A 23,544-nucleotide genomic window follows, 5' to 3' on the forward strand; every position below is an offset into this window, starting at 1 on the left:
ACTGTTGATGTGCGGCAACAACATTTAAAATATACGATGGTAACTTATTATAACAATAATTACATTCAATAGCGTTAAAATAACTAATTGTAATAACAATTATGATGATAATATTAATATAATAGTAGATATAATAAAATTAATAATAACAGTAGTAATCGAAGTAATTGGAATAATAATAATGATCATGAAAGAATGTATAACAATAATAATAATAATAATAATAACATCTCTGTTGCGTATCGTCCTATGAAAAAACGTTTTAAGACAAAGTTACACTGTTCTGTGGGACACATGTAATGATAAAATAGAATTTTACCCAGGTTCATTTTTTAATGAAATATTAAGATCATCGATGTTTTTTTTAATGCAATACTATTCTGTTTTTACTAGAATGTGATAACCGTTGCCAAGACGATATTGGAATGGTACTACACAAGATCATTCAACGAATGAATACGTAACAACTGTATTCAAAATTAAGTTCAACCTAGTAATATTATTAATACATGTTAGTACAAGGAAACTCGAACACGACAAAAGAATTTGTTTTTCATTGTAGTTCATATGTTGTGATATTGAATGATTTTCATTTATAGGTCATTGTATTCGCCTTGAAACGCTCTATCAGAGTGTGAATAAAACATTAGCTCATCCCATTTAAAAAAAATCAAGATTGACCTTCATGTGTCCTCTATGCCTCCATCTATAAAAATATTATTTACATCATATAATGTGCTCCTCGAAATCAAGTAACTTTTGTCTGACACATTTTTTTCTATTGTCAAAAACAAGCGAGTTATTCAGCTGACTCGCTTCAAATGCCACACCCTGTATATACCCAATGCATACTTATTGATAATTACAATTATAAATATAGGGAGATTTCTTCTCCTTTAAGCACTCACGGACTCCCGATGTTGTATTTATTTCTAATAAACTAAAGAAGATAAATTCAGGTAATGTTTTTAAAATTGATGATTTTTCGCTCTCTGCAGTTCAATACAATTATACAACTCATCATACAACTTGCATTATCACTATACTCTTTTTGCAGTATTAACAAATTATTGTGATATTGTATCAAGTATGTTATCGAGTAATGAAATCTAGAATGAGATCGATTTGCACTTTATCAAAAATTGTATCTTCCTTAAATCTGGTTATATTATTAAATAATTAGAATTCCTAGTACTCTTATGAAATGGAGAAGAACGAGCAGCTAAAATCGAATTAGACGTAATCTGTACTACATATCGTACACCGTTCTTCATAACAGGGTCTCCGCAGTTCGTCATCTCATCCACTGTTTTTCTCTTTCTTTAATAAACAACTTTATTGTATGCCAACGTTTATGTTGTTATAGTCGTACAAAAATGTGTAAAAAATATTACGCTTCTTTTGTTAATAATACGCTTTATACAGACTTAGTTATTTCACTATGATCATTTCCTAAGTACGCCATAATTTCATTATCTTTGGTTTGCAGTTTCTTTATTTGCGTGCTTTTAAGATAGCAGAACCGGTTACTGTGACCAGTTGATGTGCCTTTGGTTTTCTGACATAATTATCTTCATAATCATCGAATAACACATATCAAATTTCTTTATTCAAAAACAAACGAAATGATATAATGCAAAAATGTAATATGTCTTATTCGATAAATATAAAATTAATCATGCACGAAAATAAATCAAAGGCTCAGCAATTGGTCATCCCACTGTAACTGATAACTAGCAACGGTATCTGGCTCTAGAATCCTATAGGGTGGATGTTTCAGTTTTCAAATTTCCATGCCCCCGGGTTAAAAGTATATAGAACAAGTAAAGCTTTATACACAGGATGTACCCGGATTAAATCGTCAAACTTTATATGTGAATTTAGGATCGCAAAACAAATTTTTTCTACTGGCTCAGATAAAAAAGATAAAAAACGAGAATTTCTTACTTCTTTTTGTGATCCCAAGTAACAGCAAAATTTAAAAAAGGCATTTTAGTCATCGTTTAGTAGACTAGTTCCTCTATCACTTAAAAAAAATAGAGGTCATTTAGTTGAGTTATAAAAAAGTTATTAGGTTTTAGAAGCTGTACGCGAATACTTTTGTAAGCCACTGTATGCGCCGAAAAGAGCTGAGGGGCCAGCGGCTTCGCGCGGCCGGAGGTTTGATGCGATTTTGATGTTTTCGTTAGGAAAAGTGTGGACTAGCCGATGCTTCTTCCATCACGGGGTGTCGCTACTATAGGGATAGGGTTTTCATGAACTAGCCGATGCTTCTTTCATCACCGGGTCGCCACTAGGTTAGAGGATGATGTATGGACTAGCCGATGTGTTTCTTCCACCACCGGGTCGCCACTAGGTTTTAGGATAAGTTTTCGTTAATTACCCGATGCTTCTTTGATCACCGGGCGTCACTAGGAGGAAAATCGTAGAAATTAGAGTCTAATTGCCTCGTAAATTTTAAAAAGAAGAAATATAAATACATCTCGAGCGATAAAGGTGTAGCTCTATAGGTTGTACCAACTACTGCTTCGAATCAGGAAAAGGAGTAATTGATTTTGACAACTAAATAGACTGGTACAAGGTAGTACAGTAAATTCTCCGTAATTGACGCTCAGATTGTACACAAAAATGGACAATTTGGGAAGAGAAGATACGATTATTCGAGTCCTGCGACTCGTTTTTATAGTTACCTAATTCCCAACAACTATAAAAACGAGCTGCAATGCTCGAATAATCGCATCTCTTCTTCCCAAATTATCCATTTTTGTGCACAATCTGATCGTCAATTAGGGAGAATTTACTGTATATTACAAGCCTTTGGTCTATTACAATTATACATGTATGAGTGTAACGCGGATTCTAGATCGCACTCTCAGCTTGTGGTACTGCATCGGCGAGGGCTTGCAACCTTGTAACGATATACGTACTCGGTTGAAATGCTCGAAAGAGAATCAGGCTCGATTTTGCTAGCGTTCCTTCGCCCGTAACTGACTCGAAACTAAGCCCAACTTCAGTCGCGTTTGAGCCCTTGATGTATCCGAAATTTCTCTGAAAAACGGTAGTGGGGTGTCCATATATGCCCTGGTTCCAGAAAGTTCGTCGTCGTACCCCTTTGGAGGTACTTGACTCGTATATACAGAGCGAACCTCCTGGCCAGCGCCAGCCAGCGAACGCTACCGGGAAGGAGCCAAAAAAATACGTCGGAAAATTCATCGTACATTACACTGATATAACTCGTGGGAAATGACACGGTCGTTAGACTTGGTTTTGCATATAACTTAGTCTTATTACACCCACCATGTTGGGCGGTGTTCATGCCCTAGTAATTTACAATATATGTATAGAGTGTCATGTAAATTGGTAGCACAATCGGATACGCGCCAATTCTACATCAAAAAATAAGACAAAAGATATGGAATAAATTATTTTCATTTAAGGCTCCGTTTTCGAGAAAACTTAGGCAATTAATACTATTTAATCCAACTCAGTTTTCTCAAAATCAAAGGTTTAAATGAAAAAATGTTATAAACTAAAAAATGCTGATAGGGTTCATCAAACTGGGTCTTCGTTTTGGAGATATTCAAGATTTAAAATTTACCTGTTCGTACTATTACAGTTATGTAAACGATACTCACAAGAAGAAGTCGTAGCTACAATGGTAGAGCTTCCGACTCACATCCTTGCGGGATACTAGTTCGAATTCCCTCAGCTGTGCAACGATATACAGTAAATTCTCCCTAATTGACCTTCGGCTTGAAAACAAAAATGGACAATTTGGGAAGAGGAGATACGATTATTCGAGCCTTGCGGCTCGTTTTTATAGTTGTTAACAACCAGTAATTATAAAAACGAGTCGCAAAGCACGAATGATCGTATGTCCTCTTCCCAAATTGAACATTCGTGTGTACCAGCTGAGAGTCGATTAAGGAGAATTTACTACAATAGTCATTAAAAATCCTCTAAGACCAATTTTAACCATCTTATTCAGCTGGGACCGTGGTCAGTAACATTGGTATATTCCAATAATAATATATTATATTATAATATATATAATATAATATTATAATATAATAGTAATATATTATATTGGTCAGAGAGAGAGAGAGTAACACCGGAATATTCTTTCTTTTTAGGGCCGTGTTTTTGAGATAACTGAGTCGGAACATGTGTATTCTCAATTTAATTTTTCTCGGAAAAGGAGCCTTAGATGTACATTTTTGTCTCATTTTTGTATGTAGAATGCATGTAGGGGAGACCGAGGCGAAGTTACCCCAGAAAAGTTTAAAAAAGGATATAAAACGCTTTCTGTGATAAAAGAATATTAAAACAAATTTAAATTATAGTTAAACGTTTACCTCAGAGTAATCTAAAAACTGCATACAAACAAAGGAAGTAATTAATTCTCTTTGTCTCACGTATGAGGAAAAGAGGTTCTACTATGGGGTAATGAGAACCTAAAACAAAAACAGCATATAAAATTGGAAATTCAACAAATCAATTAATTATATTGAACTGTTTAACACGTTTATCAGTTTATAAATAAGATCAAAACATTGAAACACTTTTAAATAGTTTTATTTAATTATATTTTTTCAGATTAACAAACTCCGGTTAAAAAATGTAGAAGTTTTAGGTTAAGTCACTGCACCCATCGTTCTCGCATTTTTCGTTTGCTCTCCAATGCAGCCCACACTGAGTTTGCTCATCCGAAATCAATTAATTTAATCATTTTTTAGTAGTTTTACATTATTATTAATAAAAATATTAATATTTATAGAAATCCTGAATATACAGATAAAGACTTCTAAGCAAATTTTAAATAAACTTTATTTATTTATTCAATAAAAGTATTATTATAATTTAACGAATATAATTATCATTATAATGATAAATTAATTTAGTGTATAACTTTGTATCACATAAATTTCAATTTTATAAATAAATGATCAACAAAGTTCTTCTTACCACAAAGCTCTCTATGCCCCCGGCCTTCCCTATGCGGAAACCCCTCCCGATAGTACCATCAGTTACTGACCACCATGCTTCTTTTGAGTTGCAAATAGTTGCAATCTTTTATAGATTTGCATTTTCTTCTGTATACGTAATCATACAAAAATCATATTCCACCTAGTCCTAGAAGACACGTTGTTATTGTTTAACCCCTTGCACTATAGTAACAAATCAGACATGTGATGTAGATTTACATGTATGATCTACCAAATAGGTTGTTTATTTCTGTTATGAAAATCTAAGAACGAATGTAAATGACAATACACAAGAAACAAAAATAATTTCGTTCTATTAGTGAAATTATTAATGTTAAATAAGTGCTAATGAACGTAGCTGTGAAAAAAATCGCAGTACAATGGATTTATTTGAACGTTAATATGAACATTTCTGCAATGACAACTACAGTGGTGTGAATAATTATAAACTCAGAGTAAATTTTACATCTTTTGTGACATTTAAACAATAACTTAACAAACCACCATATTTGTATATTTCTATATTATAGTTAATAGATAATGGTTATTGTTAATAAATTGTTAATAAATAAACAAATATAGCCTTCTCTGTTTTTTGTTTAAATAGCACTAAAAATGTAGAAGTTACTTTGAGTTTATAATTAATTACAGCAATGCATGTGGCCTCCTTTAAATGTAACACCTTATATATTTAAAAAGAACTTAACAAAGCATTATACTTGTATATTTCTATATTAGAAATAATAGAAAATAGAAACATACAAATACGTACGTTAATAAATATTTTATTAAGTTTTCGTTTAGATATCAGTAACAATGTTAAAGTTACTTTGGTCTATAATTATACATATCACTGTACTGTACAAGGTTTTAAAATGCTATTTAGATGACGCGCCGTAAATGGCCACAAATTTTACGTGTGTTGTCAAGGAGATTCTCCTCGATGACCTTCAGAAGTTCTCAGCCATGTATGTTTATATTTGATTAACACCTGAAGTCATACTTTGCTGTGGGTGAAGCAGAGAATATTTTATATTAATACTTTTTAAAACAAAAAAAGTTCCGCATGGTACTAAATAATTATATACTCACATTAACCCTTACCCAGCTCCTTTATCTCGCTTTCGACACCGAGCGTGAATAAATTTTTAACAATCGTCGTTTTTCGTAACGGCTGAAACCTTCTGGTGGTTATTCAGAAGCCTGACCTTGACAACATATCGAACAATAAAAGAGATAAGTGTCCCCCAAATAGCTTTTTTTGTCCCCCAAATAGGATGAGTAGAGTGTAATATAGTAACTATACAGGGTGTCCCATAATTATGTTAACACCCGGAAAGGGGTGATTCCTCATGTCATTTGAAGTAACTTTTTCCTTAGCGCAAATGCAACCCGCGGCTTTGTTTACGAGTTATTAACAAAAAACCCTGACCAATGAGAAAAGAGCTCGGCTGGCACAAGGCGGCTGAGTCAACCAGCGGTCGAAGCCCACTTCCGTTCATTGGCTCGGCCGCCTCGCGCCAGCTGATCACACCTCTCATTTGGTCATTATTTTTCGTTAATAAACAAAACCTTGAATTGCATTTTCGCTAAAGAAAAAATTACTGCAAATAACCTCAGGAATAACCCCTTTCCTGGTGTTGACATAATTATGGAACACCCTGTATAATTTCAAATGGTAATAAGATATTAACAAACATGCTAATTTCATTGTTAAAACATAGAGAATGTCTCACCGAAGTGTCAACCCGAGAATATTTTGTTTAATTTTTACGGAAAAAAAACATTTATTATTTGAATCAAGTGATCAATATCTTGTAAGGGATATTTTGTAATCAGTTTTTTCATAGTTTTCAAGTTCATTGATGTTTTTTTTTTAATAACTGTACATATTTTCGTGTTGCACGTGTAGCTTATAAAAAAATACATTTAAATATGTGCTGTTTGTCTTGACATCGTGCATTCTCCTTACAAAAAAAAATGAAATTTACGTTTAATCTTCATCTGTCGAGTTCAAGATTATTTGATGGTCATGCAACAGTGCATATTTGAATGTATTTTTGTATGTGCTACATGATGCAGCACGAAAATACGTGTACTTATTTAAAAAAGAAAACATCGACGACCTTGAAAATTACAAGACAAAATATTTAAAGGAATTAGTATCATGCCAAAATTAAAGAATACATTCTAGAGGTCACAAATAAATTAGACGTCCTCTTGGAAAATTATGACTCTCCAATTTCATCAAATATAAAAGTCTGTTTCTATTAGATAGTAATATATGTTACGTGTATTTTTTTTTGCTTCAATAAATATTTTCCGTTATTCTACTATGTTAGAAATTTTAAAAATGTGAGAAAACGCAATTATTCAAATGCGATTCGAGCCTTGTTTCAGAAATAAGATGAACTTTACTGCATTATACAGAATATAATGTAGATTAACAATCGAATAGTGGATCATTTTTATAACTACAACATTGATGATGTTTATAACTCTTCTTAGTTTTTTTTGTTTATTATAGACTTTTCCGTTATTCCTAGTGTAATAACAATGTATTTAATTTATTGGTCGAAAATTGAGAAACTAGGTGACGATTTCAATACTCCAAAAGTTTATATTACACAACAAATTTATCTAGATTGACCAATTACGAAATGCACTGTAATTATATTCATCGTTGCAATTTTGTAAAGTGCTAAAAGATGTACCAACAAACTATCTCTATTGTAGAGACACACAGTGTTTACGTTGCGCTGTAGATAAGCCTTCTTTACGGTCTTTCTTTCGTTTTCGCATTCAATTGAAAGAATATCATACCAGATCGCACACAGCAAAATGAAAACAATTTTCATATATTTATAAGATTATATTTTAAATCCTAATTAAATAGTAGATGTTTTACATTTTGTTCAGTTTATATAATGTTTAGTTTTATAGTATGTATTTAACATGCACTATTGTAATACGATTCAACTAACATCGTATAAAGAAAATTAGTCGCATCATTATAATTATCATTATAATCAGACAGTTTATGCAACAGATATTTATCCGGAGTATCAAATTAACAATCCTTATTATTATACCTAATCAAAATATATAACGCAAACATAGTTAGGAAATCAATATTTGTAAATATTTGAAGGAAAACTTTATTTCGAAAAAATTGTAAAGATATACAAAAATCTCACTTGCGATCCGGACTACATACTATGAACCGCTCGTGGGCAAGCAATTGCAAAGGTCTGATTTATGAGACTCGGCCGCTTAATCCGTCATCCCCACCATGATAAGTGCCAGGTCTGGCGCAATTTGATGAAAACTGGTAGGGAGGGAACTTTAAGAAGGAGTAAGTCCCACATGGCGTCCGAACTGAAAATTTTATTCAAATTGGTTGACGCATGGTCAAGCTACAGGCATTAAAAGATTTAAAAAACACCTGTTTCTTGGTGAAAAACTGCTATTTTCACGAACTTTAAATGTTAACAATTTATGATAACCGATTTTAATGACATTTTCAGTGTGCATATTAGTGATCGAAATATACAAAACGCTTTTTTAAATTGTCGTTGCAGGCTCAGATAAAGAAGTTACGAAGTATGAGCTTTTTTATTTTATTGTGTATACACAATATAAGCAATTATTTAATTTTATTTCCTTGAGACTTGAGGAGACGCGAGGTGTCAGGAATTCTGCTCGGAATCTGTCCCTAGTGGTAGTGGGGAGACCTCCACAAATGGGAACGGATGATGCCAATGGATTCTAGTGGCAATCCATTGGGATCATCCAATCTTCCCACTCGCCAGTACACGCCGCCCTTCCCCCTCCATCACCATTCGATGAACATTCCAAACAGAATCCCTGAAACCAGTGGACGCGACGATGACGGCTATAAACAGTAATAATTTTTTAAATGGATCGAAGTAGGAAATGACTGTTGCACAATTATGTACGGCAAAGTATGCTGAAAATAAACCATGTTCTAAAAATCTGAATTTGTCGATCCGGTTCTCAGTGTATTCCATTGCTAAGGCACTATCCCCACTCCTTCTTAAAGTTCCCTCTCTACTAGGTTTCGCCAGATGGCGCCGGATCTAGCACCTTTCATCGCATTCCTGATCTCATCTCCCTACCTAATGCTAAAACTATAAACTTAAAGTTTCAACAATACTTGTTCCACGACTTGGGCCTATTCATACTTTGGATTATTCATAAATAGTAGGAGTGTATTGGATACCCGAAAAACTCGAATCGGGTCGGGAAAATTTTTGGATTCGGATCAGGTCCCGAAAATTCACAAAGTTCGGGTACCTGAAGGTGGTTTCAGCTACCCAAAGTTCGCACTATTCGGGCATACGAATTCTTACTCAAGTTGGACAGTTATCGTATATACATATATGACGCTGAACTTGCTACCCCTACTACTGCGCTGAGATCGAACAACTCGCGCGAGGCTATGAGGGGAATACGTGCACTTACGTATACAGTATTTTCACCACAACTAACGCAATTTTACGTTTGCCAAGTTCCAGTTATGGTAGAGGTACATGCTTTGTAGTGTATCCAACGTTGGGAAGAAAATGATTGAAAAAGAAATGGAACCGAGTGCTTCAAATATCAAAATTCCTTACTTTTCAGTTTACGTCAATGAAACTTTCACCATCGTATTAGTCTCGTTTTTCTGATTAGAATAACACCAAGCGCGATGAAATTACGACTATAACTACTTGTGTAAAGACTTGAAACTTGAAACTTGAAACTTTAATTACTTCTTATAGCGACAATAGTGATTGGAACTCAAAGATCACTTCAAGTTCATGTAATGTACATATTGGAACGTATTTTTACATCAGCTACACGATGCAATAAAAAAAATTATACAATTATACGCAAGAAAACATCGATGACCTTGTAAACTTCGAAAAAAATCATTTTTGCGTCATCATGATTTCTTCGAACCATTCAAATAGCATACAAAATAATTTGTATATCCCCGAAATTAGAAAAGATATTTAGGTGGCCTTATTTAGACGAAACACTGTGTATAAACGAGCCGCTAGGCTCAAATAATCGCGTCTTCCTTCCCAAATTGTCCATTTTTGTTTACAAGCTGAGAAATAATTGGAGAGAATTACTGTATATCGTGTTTGGTGTTATTTTAATCAGCAAAACGAAACATAGCATGGTTAAAGATTCATAGAAAGGAATAAAAAATAAGACAATCTTTTGGTTCGCTTGTATTAGTGTGAGTCTCATTGACGCTAATGTATACATCGTTTCACTGATTCTAACGGGAATCCTCTCCCCCACCTAACAATGGGGATAAAATTGTGCCAATTACGATAGAGATCCTTTCGCCAGTTACGAAGAGAATACTGTAGTCAAAACGTATATTAGAGATGTATTCTCCCCACGGGCTCATGCGAGTCAATCGGTCCGAGCGCGGTAGTGGGGGTAACGATCGTACTCGAGGAGCACCAGTTGCTCAGGCCTGATCCAGTAGTCTCAAATAGCTAACAATAGCACGGATAAAGACTATTGGGAACTGAAAAGAATGGCTCTCATCGAGAAACTAAACGACGCGATGAGAGAGCAAGGGGAATCGGCCGCCCGGCCCACCGAATCCTTTCCACTTTTCAGATTTAGGGTCATTATTGACTAAGCTACACGCTGAACAGAAGACGTGATTAGATGGGACAGGCGACCGATTCCCCTTGCCCTTCCCGTTGCTTACGTGGCCAATAATGGCCAGAATTTGAAAAAGTAAAAGAGATTAGGTTGAGCGTGCCACCGATTTCCCTTGCCCCTCGCGTCGTTTAGTTTGCGAGCAGAGGCCATTCTTTTCAGTTCCCAACAGTAATAGTAGACAGAGCCGATGTCACGGGCTATCTCGTGAACACGCCCCTGATCGCCCGTACTTTGTAAGCAATTTCAACTAATAAACAGAAACGAAGAGAGAATCTGTCCGATGCCCGTCCATTCTACACGCATAATCGAATGTCCGCAATGTTTCACAGGTGATCAGCATAGTCTCAGTTCTCTTCATCTGCATCTCGATCGTCTCGTTCTGCCTGAAGACGCATCCGGACATGCGAGTGCCAGTAATCGTGAACCGGACGGTGACCAGTGGCAACACCACCTCCTGGGCAGTGGACAAAACGCACACGAACGCTCACGACTTCTTTTTCTACATCGAGTGTATGTGCAACGCCTGGTTTACTATCGAGTTCCTAATACGTATTACTGCGAGCCCGAACCGATTCATCTTCATCAAGAGCTGGGTGAACCTGATCGACTTGGTCGCGACGTTCAGCTTTTATCTCGATCTGACCCTGCAGCGGTTCGCCTCTCACCTGGAGAACGCGGACATCCTCGAGTTCTTGAGCATCATACGTATCATGAGATTGTTCAAGCTGACTCGTCACTCGTCTGGCCTGAAGATCTTGATACAGACATTCCGCGCCTCGGCTAAGGAGCTCACGCTCCTCGTCTTCTTCCTGGTCCTCGGAATCGTGATATTCGCCAGTCTAGTTTATTACGCCGAACGGATCCAGTACAACCCGAAGAACGACTTCAAGAGCATACCGCTGGGTCTGTGGTGGGCTCTGGTCACGATGACCACCGTCGGTTACGGGGACATGGTGCCGAAAACCTACCTCGGGATGTTCATTGGCGCGCTCTGCGCCCTGGCCGGTGTACTCACGATCGCCCTGCCGGTGCCCGTGATCGTCAGCAACTTTGCGATGTATTACAGCCACACGCAGGCGCGAGCCAAGCTACCAAAGAAGAGACGCCGCGTACTTCCGGTCGAGCAGCCAAGAGTCAGAACTCCGGGCGTGCCAGGCATGGTCGGAGGAGCAGGGACCGCCGGTCCATCTGGCTGCCTACAACCACATATGCCACCGGGTGGACCAGCCTTGGGTGCCGGTGCTCTATCTTCTGGCCTTGGCGCGACACCTGGAGTCGGCTGCACCGGAGGCCAGGGGCCACTGAACAGACGGATGAACGCCATCAAGACCAATCATCCCAAAGATGTTACGTTCGCCACGAAAGCTGGTAAGTTCTCTCAATGATCGTCGTTCATTTCCTTCTGTCCTAAACTCTTTCATAATCTACAGCTAAATCCGGTATATCGTGTCTCTGGGCTTTGTATAGGGTGTATACAAATGATAAGTCACCGGTGCGTATAGGAAAATAAGTTACGCAAGGAGTGAGATAGATGACGCATGCGCCGGGAGTCCAGCACAGCGGCGTGCGGCGTTTATCGCGCGAACACTATAATTCTTAGTTTAATCGTAGTTCAGAATTATAATGTTTACCCGGTAGACGCGTCATGCCGCGAGACTCCCCCGCATGCGTCGCCTGCCTCCATTCCTTTCGTAACTTATTTTCCTGTGTACACTGGTCACGACTACCAAAGCGTGACCGCAAAATTTGACCTTGAAAAACAAAATCATTGCTTATTGTAACGTTTAGAACTCATTGAGAGGAACAGAAATCTGAAAGGAACCATGGGTCTCGAGTCAATCCTTTACGTAAGTAAAGTATTGAAAGTATAGGTTAAAAAGAAGAATAATTAATAATAATAATTTTTCATTTGAGGCTCCATTTTCTAGAAAAATTAGGTTCAAAGAATAAGACTATTGAATAGGAATCAAATGATGCGTCTGACCATGACATACCAAATCTACTTTTGATCACATTACAAACCACGCGAACTTGATGCATCTTCCAACTCAGTTTTCGCGAAAACGAAGCCTTAAATGAAAAAATGTTACTCTTTTACCTGGGCTTATTTTTGCATGTAGAATCATTACCCGGCTGATTGTACCACGATTGTGGGTGTGACGGTCGTGACATATAATTTTTATGTTGTTTTTAACATCGTATTTTTAATGTAAAGGGTTGTCTTGAGAACCATGATTGCTTTCAGACATTTGTTCCTTCCTGAGTGGTATACGTTGCAAAACAAAAAATTTGACCCCCTAACCTTAATTTTAAGTTCAAGGACAATTTTGCGGTCCATTTTTTTAGTAGATTTTCATCGATTCAGAGGTTTAGAGTCACGCTACGGTGGTCGTGACATATAATTTTCACGCGCCATGTACATCAAAAGTTCGACCATTTTACTACTGGTAATTTCACATGTTTTGTTTCACTTAAATCAGGCCTAGACAACTTGTGCTCACAGATCATGCAACGCTCGAGCAATTACCCTCACTACCACGCTCGAATCGGTCGATTCGTACGATCAGTGAGGAGAATGCGAGCTTTAAGTGTAACGAGGATGTATTCCCCTCATGGGCTCGAGCAAAATTTACCGACCCAAGTGGGAGTAATGACTCTAAGATTCGCTTCCTACGCGAGCACTAATTGCCCAGGCTTGACTTAACGCCAAACCTACCTAGCAGTAATAGTAACTGGAGTGCGTTGCCTCATAAAAATGAGACGATTGTAACGAATAATGTTCTCATGAATGTGCATCTAAAGTTTGTAGAATTGTTTCTTTGTTGAATTATGAAATAAGGAAACGGTTATTCTGACTGTGGTAGGTTTAGTGTTAAATGATGGTTTGAAGTCTCTGTAGTTATAGTAGCGAAAGCATGAAATGAAAATGCCACTTACAATTAGATTTACAATTACAGAAACGAACTTTCACTCGTACGTGTAGTTAATTACGTGTGAAGAAACAACCTTATCAAAGGAAAATTCCCTTCCTGAATGAGTAATTTTATATTTTCAACACACACATTATTGTTAAAAATATAAATTCTCTACCTCGTAACAATCAGAATGAGTGTCACTCTACCAATTAAACAGTGTGTCCCATTTAAATCGACCCAATCAAATATCTTCGAAACCGTTGATAATATTAAAAAATATTTCAAACGAAATTTGAATGGTTTTAGGGGGCAGGTAATCTGACATGAGCATTTTTCTAGCTGGACGCGTGTAAGTCATATGAAGATCAACTTTTTCTTTAAATGGAATCATATATTTTTGAATGCATTATTTGATACAGCTTATCATTCTCTTCACGAAAATACTATGGTAAAAAAAATCATTGGTTTAGAACATATTCTAATTTTAGTATCATATTTAGAGACCAAGCAAATCTTTGCAATCGAGCTGAAAGTTATATTTTTTAACACTAACTTTAGATACGTCACTGGTAGCACTGTGCATAATTGAAGAGAATGACGAGCTGAATCGACTAATATAATAAAAAATGTGTGATTCCATTTACACAAATTAAGTTGACCTTCACATGTCCTCCATGCGTCCATCTAGAAAAATCTTATCTATATCAGATTACGAACCCCCATAAAACCACTCAACTTTCGTTTGAAACATTTGTTAGTATCAACGGTTTCGAAAATATTTGATTGGGTTCCAGTTAACACCTGTTACTCCTAGAGAGGGCTAATTCCTGACATGATTTGAAGTAACTTTTTCCTCAGCAAACATGTTCTTCGTGGATTCATTAACGAGTTATTAATAAAAAGCACGGACCAATCAGAGAGCGCGTATGACTTGCGCCACGCTTTGGCGGTCAATGCCGCTGGAACGTGTCAGCCATACTCTCCTTCTGATTGGACCGTATTTTTCATTAATAACTCGTTAACGAAGCCACAAACAACATTTTCGCAAAAGAAAAAGTTATTTTAAATTACCTCAGAAGTCACCCCTTTCCGGGGTGTAACAAAAGTTCTGAATCTCTAGGTAGGTCGATAGGTGAACCAGAAATCGTATTACAACCAGCGATGGTGTATTTCTACGTAAAAAAGGAAGACGATATTTTGGTGTAATATTTTTTCATTTGGCATCACATTTTTGAGAAAATCGACGGTAAAGTTTGTTCAATTAGTAAACGATTTAGTGCAGTTTGCTTATCGTGTATTCAATTGCCGTGGCTATCTCTGTCCGAGACAGTGTTTGCAGTCTAACCCCTTAATTTAATGTAACATGATAATTGTACAAACCCGTGTTAGAGGAAACAAATAACTAGCCTACCAAACAGTGTTAAGTTCGAGTAATTGAAGAAATTACATTATTTTGTAAATAACAATGAGGGAGATATATTTACAAAAACCATCGATAGAATCTACCAAACGTAATATACAGAATTTTACAGAAAGGGACAATCAATGTTCGAGATATTAAAAGCATATATCATAAAATATTAGTACGTCACATTTGTTAGGAAGACACCTAGGTGTAAGACACCCTTTATAGTACTTGTTTTTGAAAAATACTTTTCAGGGGATTTAATTATTAACAAACTTAGAAATTCTATATACAGTGGATGTAGAAAGTATTCGTACATCTTTTAAAACGGAATAACATTTTTATAATTGAGCCAAGCGATCTAATTTTGGGGGGAATTTGAGCGGGATTAGTTTACTAGACAACGGCTAAAAAATTGTTTGCAAAAATTGCAATTGATTGGCATTGTAAAAGAACTAAAAAATGCTGTTTTTTTTCAATTTTTTATGTGAGCCCATAACGAAAATTTAAAACATGCACTTTGTAAATCTCGGTAACTTAAATGCATGCTGAAACTTTCATCGAAATCCGTTGACCTCGATAGAAGCTGTAAGCAATTAAAGATCGCGAAAATCGCAATTTTTCCATTTCGAAAGGTGTACGAATACTTTCTACATCCACTGTACAAGAATTGATTGTGGATTACTTGGTATTAAAGTAAGCGTTTATTTCACAAGAAAGTGTTTTTTCAAGAGATAAAAGTGTATTTTCAATAAAATTTAATACTTGATAAAAAAGACTCGGATAACAGATAGCTTATAATCTGTTTAATGTAATAGAATTTAACACAAAATTAAAATTAATTAAAAGAAATTTATGCAAATTCCCATTTTCATGATTCAAGGTAAGAGACATTTTCATTTAGCTAAATAAACAATTTCTTACTTGCGAAATTAATATGAAAACGCTATTAATTATAGTTCGTGCACAAATAAGTTGATTTATTATTAATTTAATATCATTTTGCAAACATCTTGAGATCAGTTTTTTCAACTACAATTTTTAAAAAAGAATAACTTTTTATAAGTTGAACCAAATGGCTTGAATTTTTTAAGATATTAGGGAGACTAACATACCGCGCAATGTCTCGTAAATAACGTGTTACAGACAATGAAAGATGTCAAAATCTTTAGATTGCTTATAGTTATTAGTCGAAAATCAGAGAAAACTGTGAGTTTCGTTATATTTAATTGTTTTTAGCTTATAACAAGGTCAAACGATAAAATGTTCAGCATGCATATATGTATTATTGTAATCTCGGATAAAAAAGTTATCTTTTGCAACGTTTCTATGTCTTCATTGTCATTTCAGCTACAGTAATTTCTATCATATTGTCCTTCAGCTTGGAAATCAAAATGAACAACTATAAAAGCAAGTCGCGAGGCTCGAATAATCGTATCTCCCCTTCCAAAGTTGTCAATTTTCGTTTCGGAGCTGGGAGACAATATAAGAGAAATTACTGTAGTTGCAATTTTCACAAAAACTTTTGTACTCCTAGGTAGTAAACTAACATGAGAACCTTACAGTAGTGGAAATAGTTTTTGAAACGGTAATAGGTACAAATTATAGTACATACCTAGTATAAAAAAAACCCTAATAGGTTTTATCACAACAAGCCTCCGATTTTGAGTGTATTATGATTTAAAGTTGTGGATAAGTCGACAGTGCGGTTGACTAGAAAGATGTAGGTAGTAGGTTCGAATCCAACTGTTGTTACTATTTCTCTTTATTTTTTCGGAACTTTTTTAGGTGCACACAAAACTTTAAATAAAAATATTTCAAAATCGAAGACCCATTGTGAAGAAACGTATTACGGTTTTTTGATACTAGTTATGTACTATAACTTGTATCTACTACCCTTGTAAGTATTCCTTCTAACATCTAAAAAAAAATTCCAGCCATTTGGTCACAATTTTGAAGAAATTATTCCTTTCTAAAAGATGCCCGAATATATTAGTAAGCAACTGTATGCAGTTCCGTAGATTTCATGTTAAATCTGATAAAAGAATGAATACAAATGCACTTATAGACGTCGGAAAAACGTGCACTTTGTCAATAGTTGACTGTATCGTATCATGGCACGACGAAAATATCATTTAACTATTAAAAATTCAAAAATGTGGTGATAAAAGTTTGGAAACACTGCGCATCCAGCAGCGTCTACAAATGTATAGCCCTGACGCAACAAGAAGGCACCTTTGTGTTTACATTCCCCCTCTTACTACTAGCTACGGCAGTGAATCAACCTAGTAAGAGGGGAAATGTAAACACAAAGGTACCTTGTTGTTGCGTGAGGACAAGATGATAATGTTCAGTAATGATAGAGAAATTACTAATTTTTATATATAAATTGTTGGACTTAAGTTTGTCCGAAAAATTTTCGAACTGAAATTACAATAGAATGATGACAGCTTTCAATAACACATTAATAAATTTTATAAAACATGCATGGTGTTAAAGCCACTATGCTGTGGTTTTGATATACAGGGTGTTCAGCAACAAGTACGATATACAGGGTGTCCCAAGATTATGGCATCTCTGAAAAATTAGAGATTCCTGAGGTCATTCGAAGCAACTTCTTCCTTTACACAAATTTTCTCCGAGACATCGTTAACGAATTATTAATGATAAACACTGATCAATTAGAGGCGAGCTCAGCTGACGCGAGGCGGGCCAGCCGCGAATCCCGGATTCGCTTACTGACTCGGCCATTTAGAGCCAGGCGAGCTCGTCCCTCATTGGTCATTGTTTTTCGTTAATAACTCGTAAACGAAGCCGCGGATTGCATTTGCGCTAAGGGAAAAGTTACTTCAAATCATCTCAGGAACCCCTTATTTCCCGTAAATACCATAATTTTAGGACACTCTGTATATCAAGTGGTGATTTTACATGTTTAAATAGGACAAAAATCAAATGTAGCGAGATTACAACTTTGGCTTCGTTCTGAAATTACTTCCAACCAAAACTACATCTGAATTATGGTAATCCGCCAACAGCGGTGCACGCAAGTCGATTCAGTAAAGGTATTTGACAAGTTAATTCTCCACTATTACAAAAATCCAATTTATTGCATAAAAACTTTAATATGTGAAGAATTCACCTTTTTCAAATCTGTAACACAAAAAAGGTTCTGGTAGCCGAAAATTTTGAGAATTATAGAATTATATCTACAAGTAGAACAATATTTAATTTGTGATTAAAAAATTTAAAAGGTATAGCCGGTTGAGATGGTAAAAAGTGGTTTTGAGCCGAATTAAATGGCTGATGTGTCATTCGATAGTGCACAAATAAAAATCGTTTCGGTTACATATTTAACTCAAAAATCTGTCATATCACGAATGTTGGTGTGCATTTTTGAGTATTTTCCATATTTTTAAGTTGATAATCATAATTGTGAAATATAAAATAAGCAATTTTAGTCCCAAAAAATTTAGTCCCAGATTTCTTGTAAAAGCAGTTACGGCACTCGGAACAGATTACCTTAATAACAAAATGTTATCAAAATAATGACTTGAGAATTTTTCAGATTTTTTAATTTTGTGCACCAAATTTAAATAGAAATAAAAACCAATTTTTTGACATTTTTCGCCCAGAAAAAGCAACTTGTACTGAAACTATTCTTTTTATTTCTCATTCCGTTAAGATATTACATGACATTAAATATTTTACGATGTTAAACAATATAAATGTCTAAAGAGCAAAAAATCGCATTTAGCAATTAGTCGAAAGTACTAACACTAATGCCAACAGCGCTATTGCGTAGGTTGAATGGTTCCTGAATTTAATGACTTTTTGATTTTCCTTTTCTTCACATGCCCTATTGAATAATATTACTAGTTAGCTTTTATATTAATTAATACGTTTGTAGAAATAATGATTCAAAAATACTTATTGCCATAAATACCGGCGGATTGAAGAAAAGTCTTATGTAAAGTTGTCCTCAAACTTCATCATTATTTTCTTCAACCACTGATGTTATTTGGTCTTAATTAACTGTTTTTGACAATACTGACGCGGATTGTAAAATTTTAGCTTGATATCTTGCGTGAGAAAGATAATATATAGGGAGTCCGAAAAGTTACTCAAAGTCGGGAAATGTGCACCGTGTATTTTTCTCGGACTTGCAACATAAGTGTTATAAAATTTATTTTACAACATAAAACCAATTTTTTCTTAATAAAAGCAATATTTTATAAATCTTGATTTTGATAGAAACAAATGTTCTTGAAAACAAATGTTCACTTTTACCAAAAAATAGAAACACATAAATCCATCTATAATAACATCGAAAAATGATCTATTTGTCTTTTCGAAACGTTGATTAAAATAAATTCTACATTCAGAATGCGGATCATTTTTTATTAATCAATGTAATACCACTCGGCTCGTTAAATTTATAATGTATCATCAATTCAGTTATGTCAATAATAAGAACAACGATGACAGCAAACAAACAATAACAATCGATTTTCGACGTTTGTATTTTTGGTCATCTAGTAAACGCAGCTTTTCTCGCTGATTCAGAGTACACACCTCCATTATAAAACAATAAATTGTATTTCCACACTTTCCACGCTTCGCTCTCGTCGTTGATCCGATCGTATATTGGTTTACCACAACTTCTCGGCTCAATTTATGCTATCTTAATGTTGGAGATAAAAAGTACATATAACGGTTTTCACCATTTCAATATAAACGATGGCCGATAAGAAAGAAGTACGTGTCGAATATTTTTCCGATAACTACCTCTCACAGAAATATCGTCAAAATTGGTGTTGCAAGACACAATGTAGGTATATTCACCCTTGAGAATAGTATTTTACAAGCCTGTAAGATAAAATGTGAAACTTTCTTAGTTAATATTACGATTATGGAACGCACCATTTTGACACGTCCCACATCTTTTCAGTCACAATTATTGAAAATATAAAGATACTTTTATAGGGGGAATCTACTCGATTTTGTTTTACTGGAGATACATTGTAATAAAAATCGCTAAAAATCTGAACAAATACATCGTTGTAATTTTTAAGAAGCCACACGATGTAGCTGCCTTTAATACTCCGTAAACCTGATATTAAATCATAACTATTGAACTACCAAATCAATAATAAAAATCTTTTGAGAGATTACAGTAGAAACGTAAGAGTATCTAATAGAAGTTACTATTTATTTTGCAATTGTTTTTATCAAATTTAAAGATTTTGTATACAGTTTTAAAATTGTGTTTTAATTAATTTAAAATTCCAATTGTCCTCCAGCTTGTCAACAGAAATGAACAATTTCGGAAGAGGAAATACGATTATTCAAGCCCCGCGGCTCGTTTTTGTACTTGCTGATTGTCAGCGACTATAAAAATGATCGTATTTCCTCTTTCCAAATTGTCCATCTTTATCTAGAAGTTAAGAGACAATTGAAGAGAATTTACTGTACACCTAAGGCATTAGTCTTTTAGTCAAAAATATTTAGCGTCATTTATAAAATAACGAAATACGATTACGTTTGAAAATAAAATGAAATCGTTAACGTTTTTAATCATTAACACAAATGACTCATAGATTCCCGTTATTCGATTACTTCCAAATCTTGCAGATTTTCTCACCAAGTGTCATAATTTAGGGGTCGAAAATTAGACAAAATCGTAAATCGAAAAATAAGTTCCATTCGAATGTAGAATCACCACTCAGCCGTTTGTATCATAATTTGGGAGATATCTTGCATAGTTTTGACAAGTGCAACCGACGGTTTTCACACTTCAATTAAACACTCATTATTTAATGTAACTGTGAAACGTCGTTAATAAGAAACAATGATTAATAATAACATAAAATACATGTTGCTAATTCATTACGTTCGTCGATTACATATACATATGTAGAACAAATAGATAGTTCTGTCATTTGCAAAATATTATATACAATAAAAATTTGTTGCACATATGACTTGTTTTAATAAGATATGATAGATAATACAATAACAGGAAATATGAAGAACGCGTGTCATCAGTTCCTTACTCGCTAGATCATGCAAAAGCATGTTGAAAAAATGTACAATTCAGTGTTCTATTTACAAAAGCAGAAAGGTATAAATATCGACAATTTCTCAAAATGCAGAAAGTGTCTGAATATATTCGTCAGTCATTGTACGTTATTGATTGTAACATAAATGATTCATACTCTGCTATCAGAAACATATTATGTTTCATAATTTTGTATTCATTTGTAAGTATTTATTTAATACCAATGCAGTTTTGTACTTGTTGAAAAAATTGTTAATCACAATTTGCTCATTGAATAATGTACTTTCATTTAATACATTCTTCTGGTTAACTATTGGGATTAACTTAAACATCGGTTAGTAGAGACGAATTTATGAACCACTCTGTATTTCTTAAACAAGTACTTAAAGTCATTTTGAATGTTTTGTTTCAAAATAATTTATTGTTTACATAGATGCTTTTTTTAGGGTCTAGAAATAGATAATTAAACGTACAGACAAATTCTAATTTAATTTCAGTTCAAATATTTCGTGAAAAACCTGTTCCCAATAAAATATTATAACTATTCAATAAATCTTTTTATAAACGCAAAAGATTTTTGTCTTTCGGTAACCAGTGGACAAGGCATATAAATTTGTATGCATTGAATGCGAATCTGAAAGTTGTTTTTCGTCATCACCCATCATTTTCGTAGAGTTTTGGCAAAAGTAAAATTTTCAGGCTCAACAACTTTGTTAGCTCTGACCGTAAAAACTACACGAATGTAATTCCTATACACGAGGATTCTGTACATTCGCCTATAATGTAGCGGTTTACTTTTTAATAATATTGTAAACATTTAAACATCTTTAAACAATGTTTCAATATTTAAAAATGCTGTTAATGTTCTCGCCAATGTTATCGAACATTTTTCAATTTAGTTTGAAAATAAAATATCTGAATCACAGTCTGACTACGTCAAAGTTATACAGAATTACAATTAAATTAATCATGGAAATATAATTACATTGTAATTCAATTACATTAATTACGAATTGTAGTGTAATAAATAAATAAATTAAATTATTATTACTAATTACAATGTTATTATTATTTATTCGACACGTTGTATCGAATAATAATTAATAAATAATTAAACGATTTTTAATAAGCAACAATTGAAATTGTTCTCACAAAGAAAAACTAATTTTTATTATTATAAATATATATATTTTATTTAGTTCCATATAAATAATAAATAATTATTTTTATCTCTCATTTAAACTTCCAAATAACAAATAATTTGGTATTTAAGTAATCACTTAAATGATGCCCAGCACTGAATATCCCGATAATAAAAGTTCTAGTATAAACACGAAACAAGGGTAGAAAAAAGCATGTACAGTTGCCTACAATAGTGTCCGTGCACCTTTTAAAACACAATAACTTTTTTAAAATTGGACCAAGTGACTCGAACTTTCTTCTAGATGATAGAGGGAGTAGTATACTAAACGATGACTAAAATGCTGTTTTTTAATTTTGTTCTTATGTACTTGAAATGTCAAAAAAAGATGAAAACTCTCGCTTTTTAACTTTTTAGAGATCTTCGAGAGAGTAGATCTTGGTAACTTATATGTGTGCTGAAAATTTCAGCGAAATCGGTTAACGTTGTTATCAGTTACAACAAATTAAAGATGGCAAACCGATTTCGACCACATTTGCAACACACATTTAAGTTACCGAGATCTACGAAAGGCATTTTCTAAATTTTTCTTATATGCTTAGATAAAAAATTTGAAAAACGGGAGTTCTTTATTTCTTTTTGTCATTCTAAATAATAACAAAATTTTAAAAAGTATTTTTAGTCATTGTCTAGTAGACTAGTTCCTCCATTATCTAAAAGAAAATTCAAGATATTAGGCCCAGTCTTATAAAAAAATTATTACATTTCGAAAGGTATACGAACATTTTTGTGGGACACTGTACAAAAGATAGCGTCACGTACGAATGACGACGAGGAGCAGAAAATACGCAGATGGAAAATACAAAAAATGAGTACACGAAAGAAAAACTTAAAAATACATCTCACGTCTTCAAAGTTCTGGGCTGTAATTTGAAGAACTGCGTTTCAATTACATTTTATTCCAATTACACTCGTGATTAAAATAATTAATAATTTAATTAACTGAAAACTTTGAATTACGTAACTGAATTACAATGTAGTTGAATTACTATGTGATTCAATTACGTAATTGAATTACAGTGTAATTGAATTAGCACAACTCTGCAGTTCAGCATTTTTCTCTAGAAACCGTAAACAAAAATTAGGGTACAGGTTTTATTTGCATCACTATCAGACGGTGTGGTTCGATTATGCATCAGATTCTTAATTCCCAAAATAAACTGAAAAATGTCCGAGAAAAATTGAAGACTCTGTTCGTGGATTAGTGTGCTGAAATATTAGAAAAGTATATACAGTGGGCCACAAAAGTGTTCGTACACCTTTTAAAACGCAATAACTTTTTTAAA

The 23,544-nt window shown here is 34.3% G+C and overlaps 1 protein-coding gene across 1 annotated transcript in view; it reads left to right on the forward strand.

The window, feature by feature from the left end:
- LOC143259277 (potassium voltage-gated channel protein Shaw-like) overlaps positions 1-23,544 on the forward strand; it is a 421,748-nt gene that overhangs the window by 388,895 nt on the left and 9,309 nt on the right. The window contains exon 4 of the mRNA XM_076520713.1: positions 11,009-12,047. Within this exon, the coding sequence (XP_076376828.1) occupies positions 11,009-12,047 (1,039 nt within the window). The remainder of the gene's footprint in view (positions 1-11,008; positions 12,048-23,544) is intronic.

Source organism: Megalopta genalis, chromosome 4 (assembly GCF_051020955.1).
Source record: "Megalopta genalis isolate 19385.01 chromosome 4, iyMegGena1_principal, whole genome shotgun sequence".
In the NCBI taxonomy this organism is placed as follows: Eukaryota; Metazoa; Arthropoda; class Insecta; order Hymenoptera; family Halictidae; genus Megalopta; species Megalopta genalis.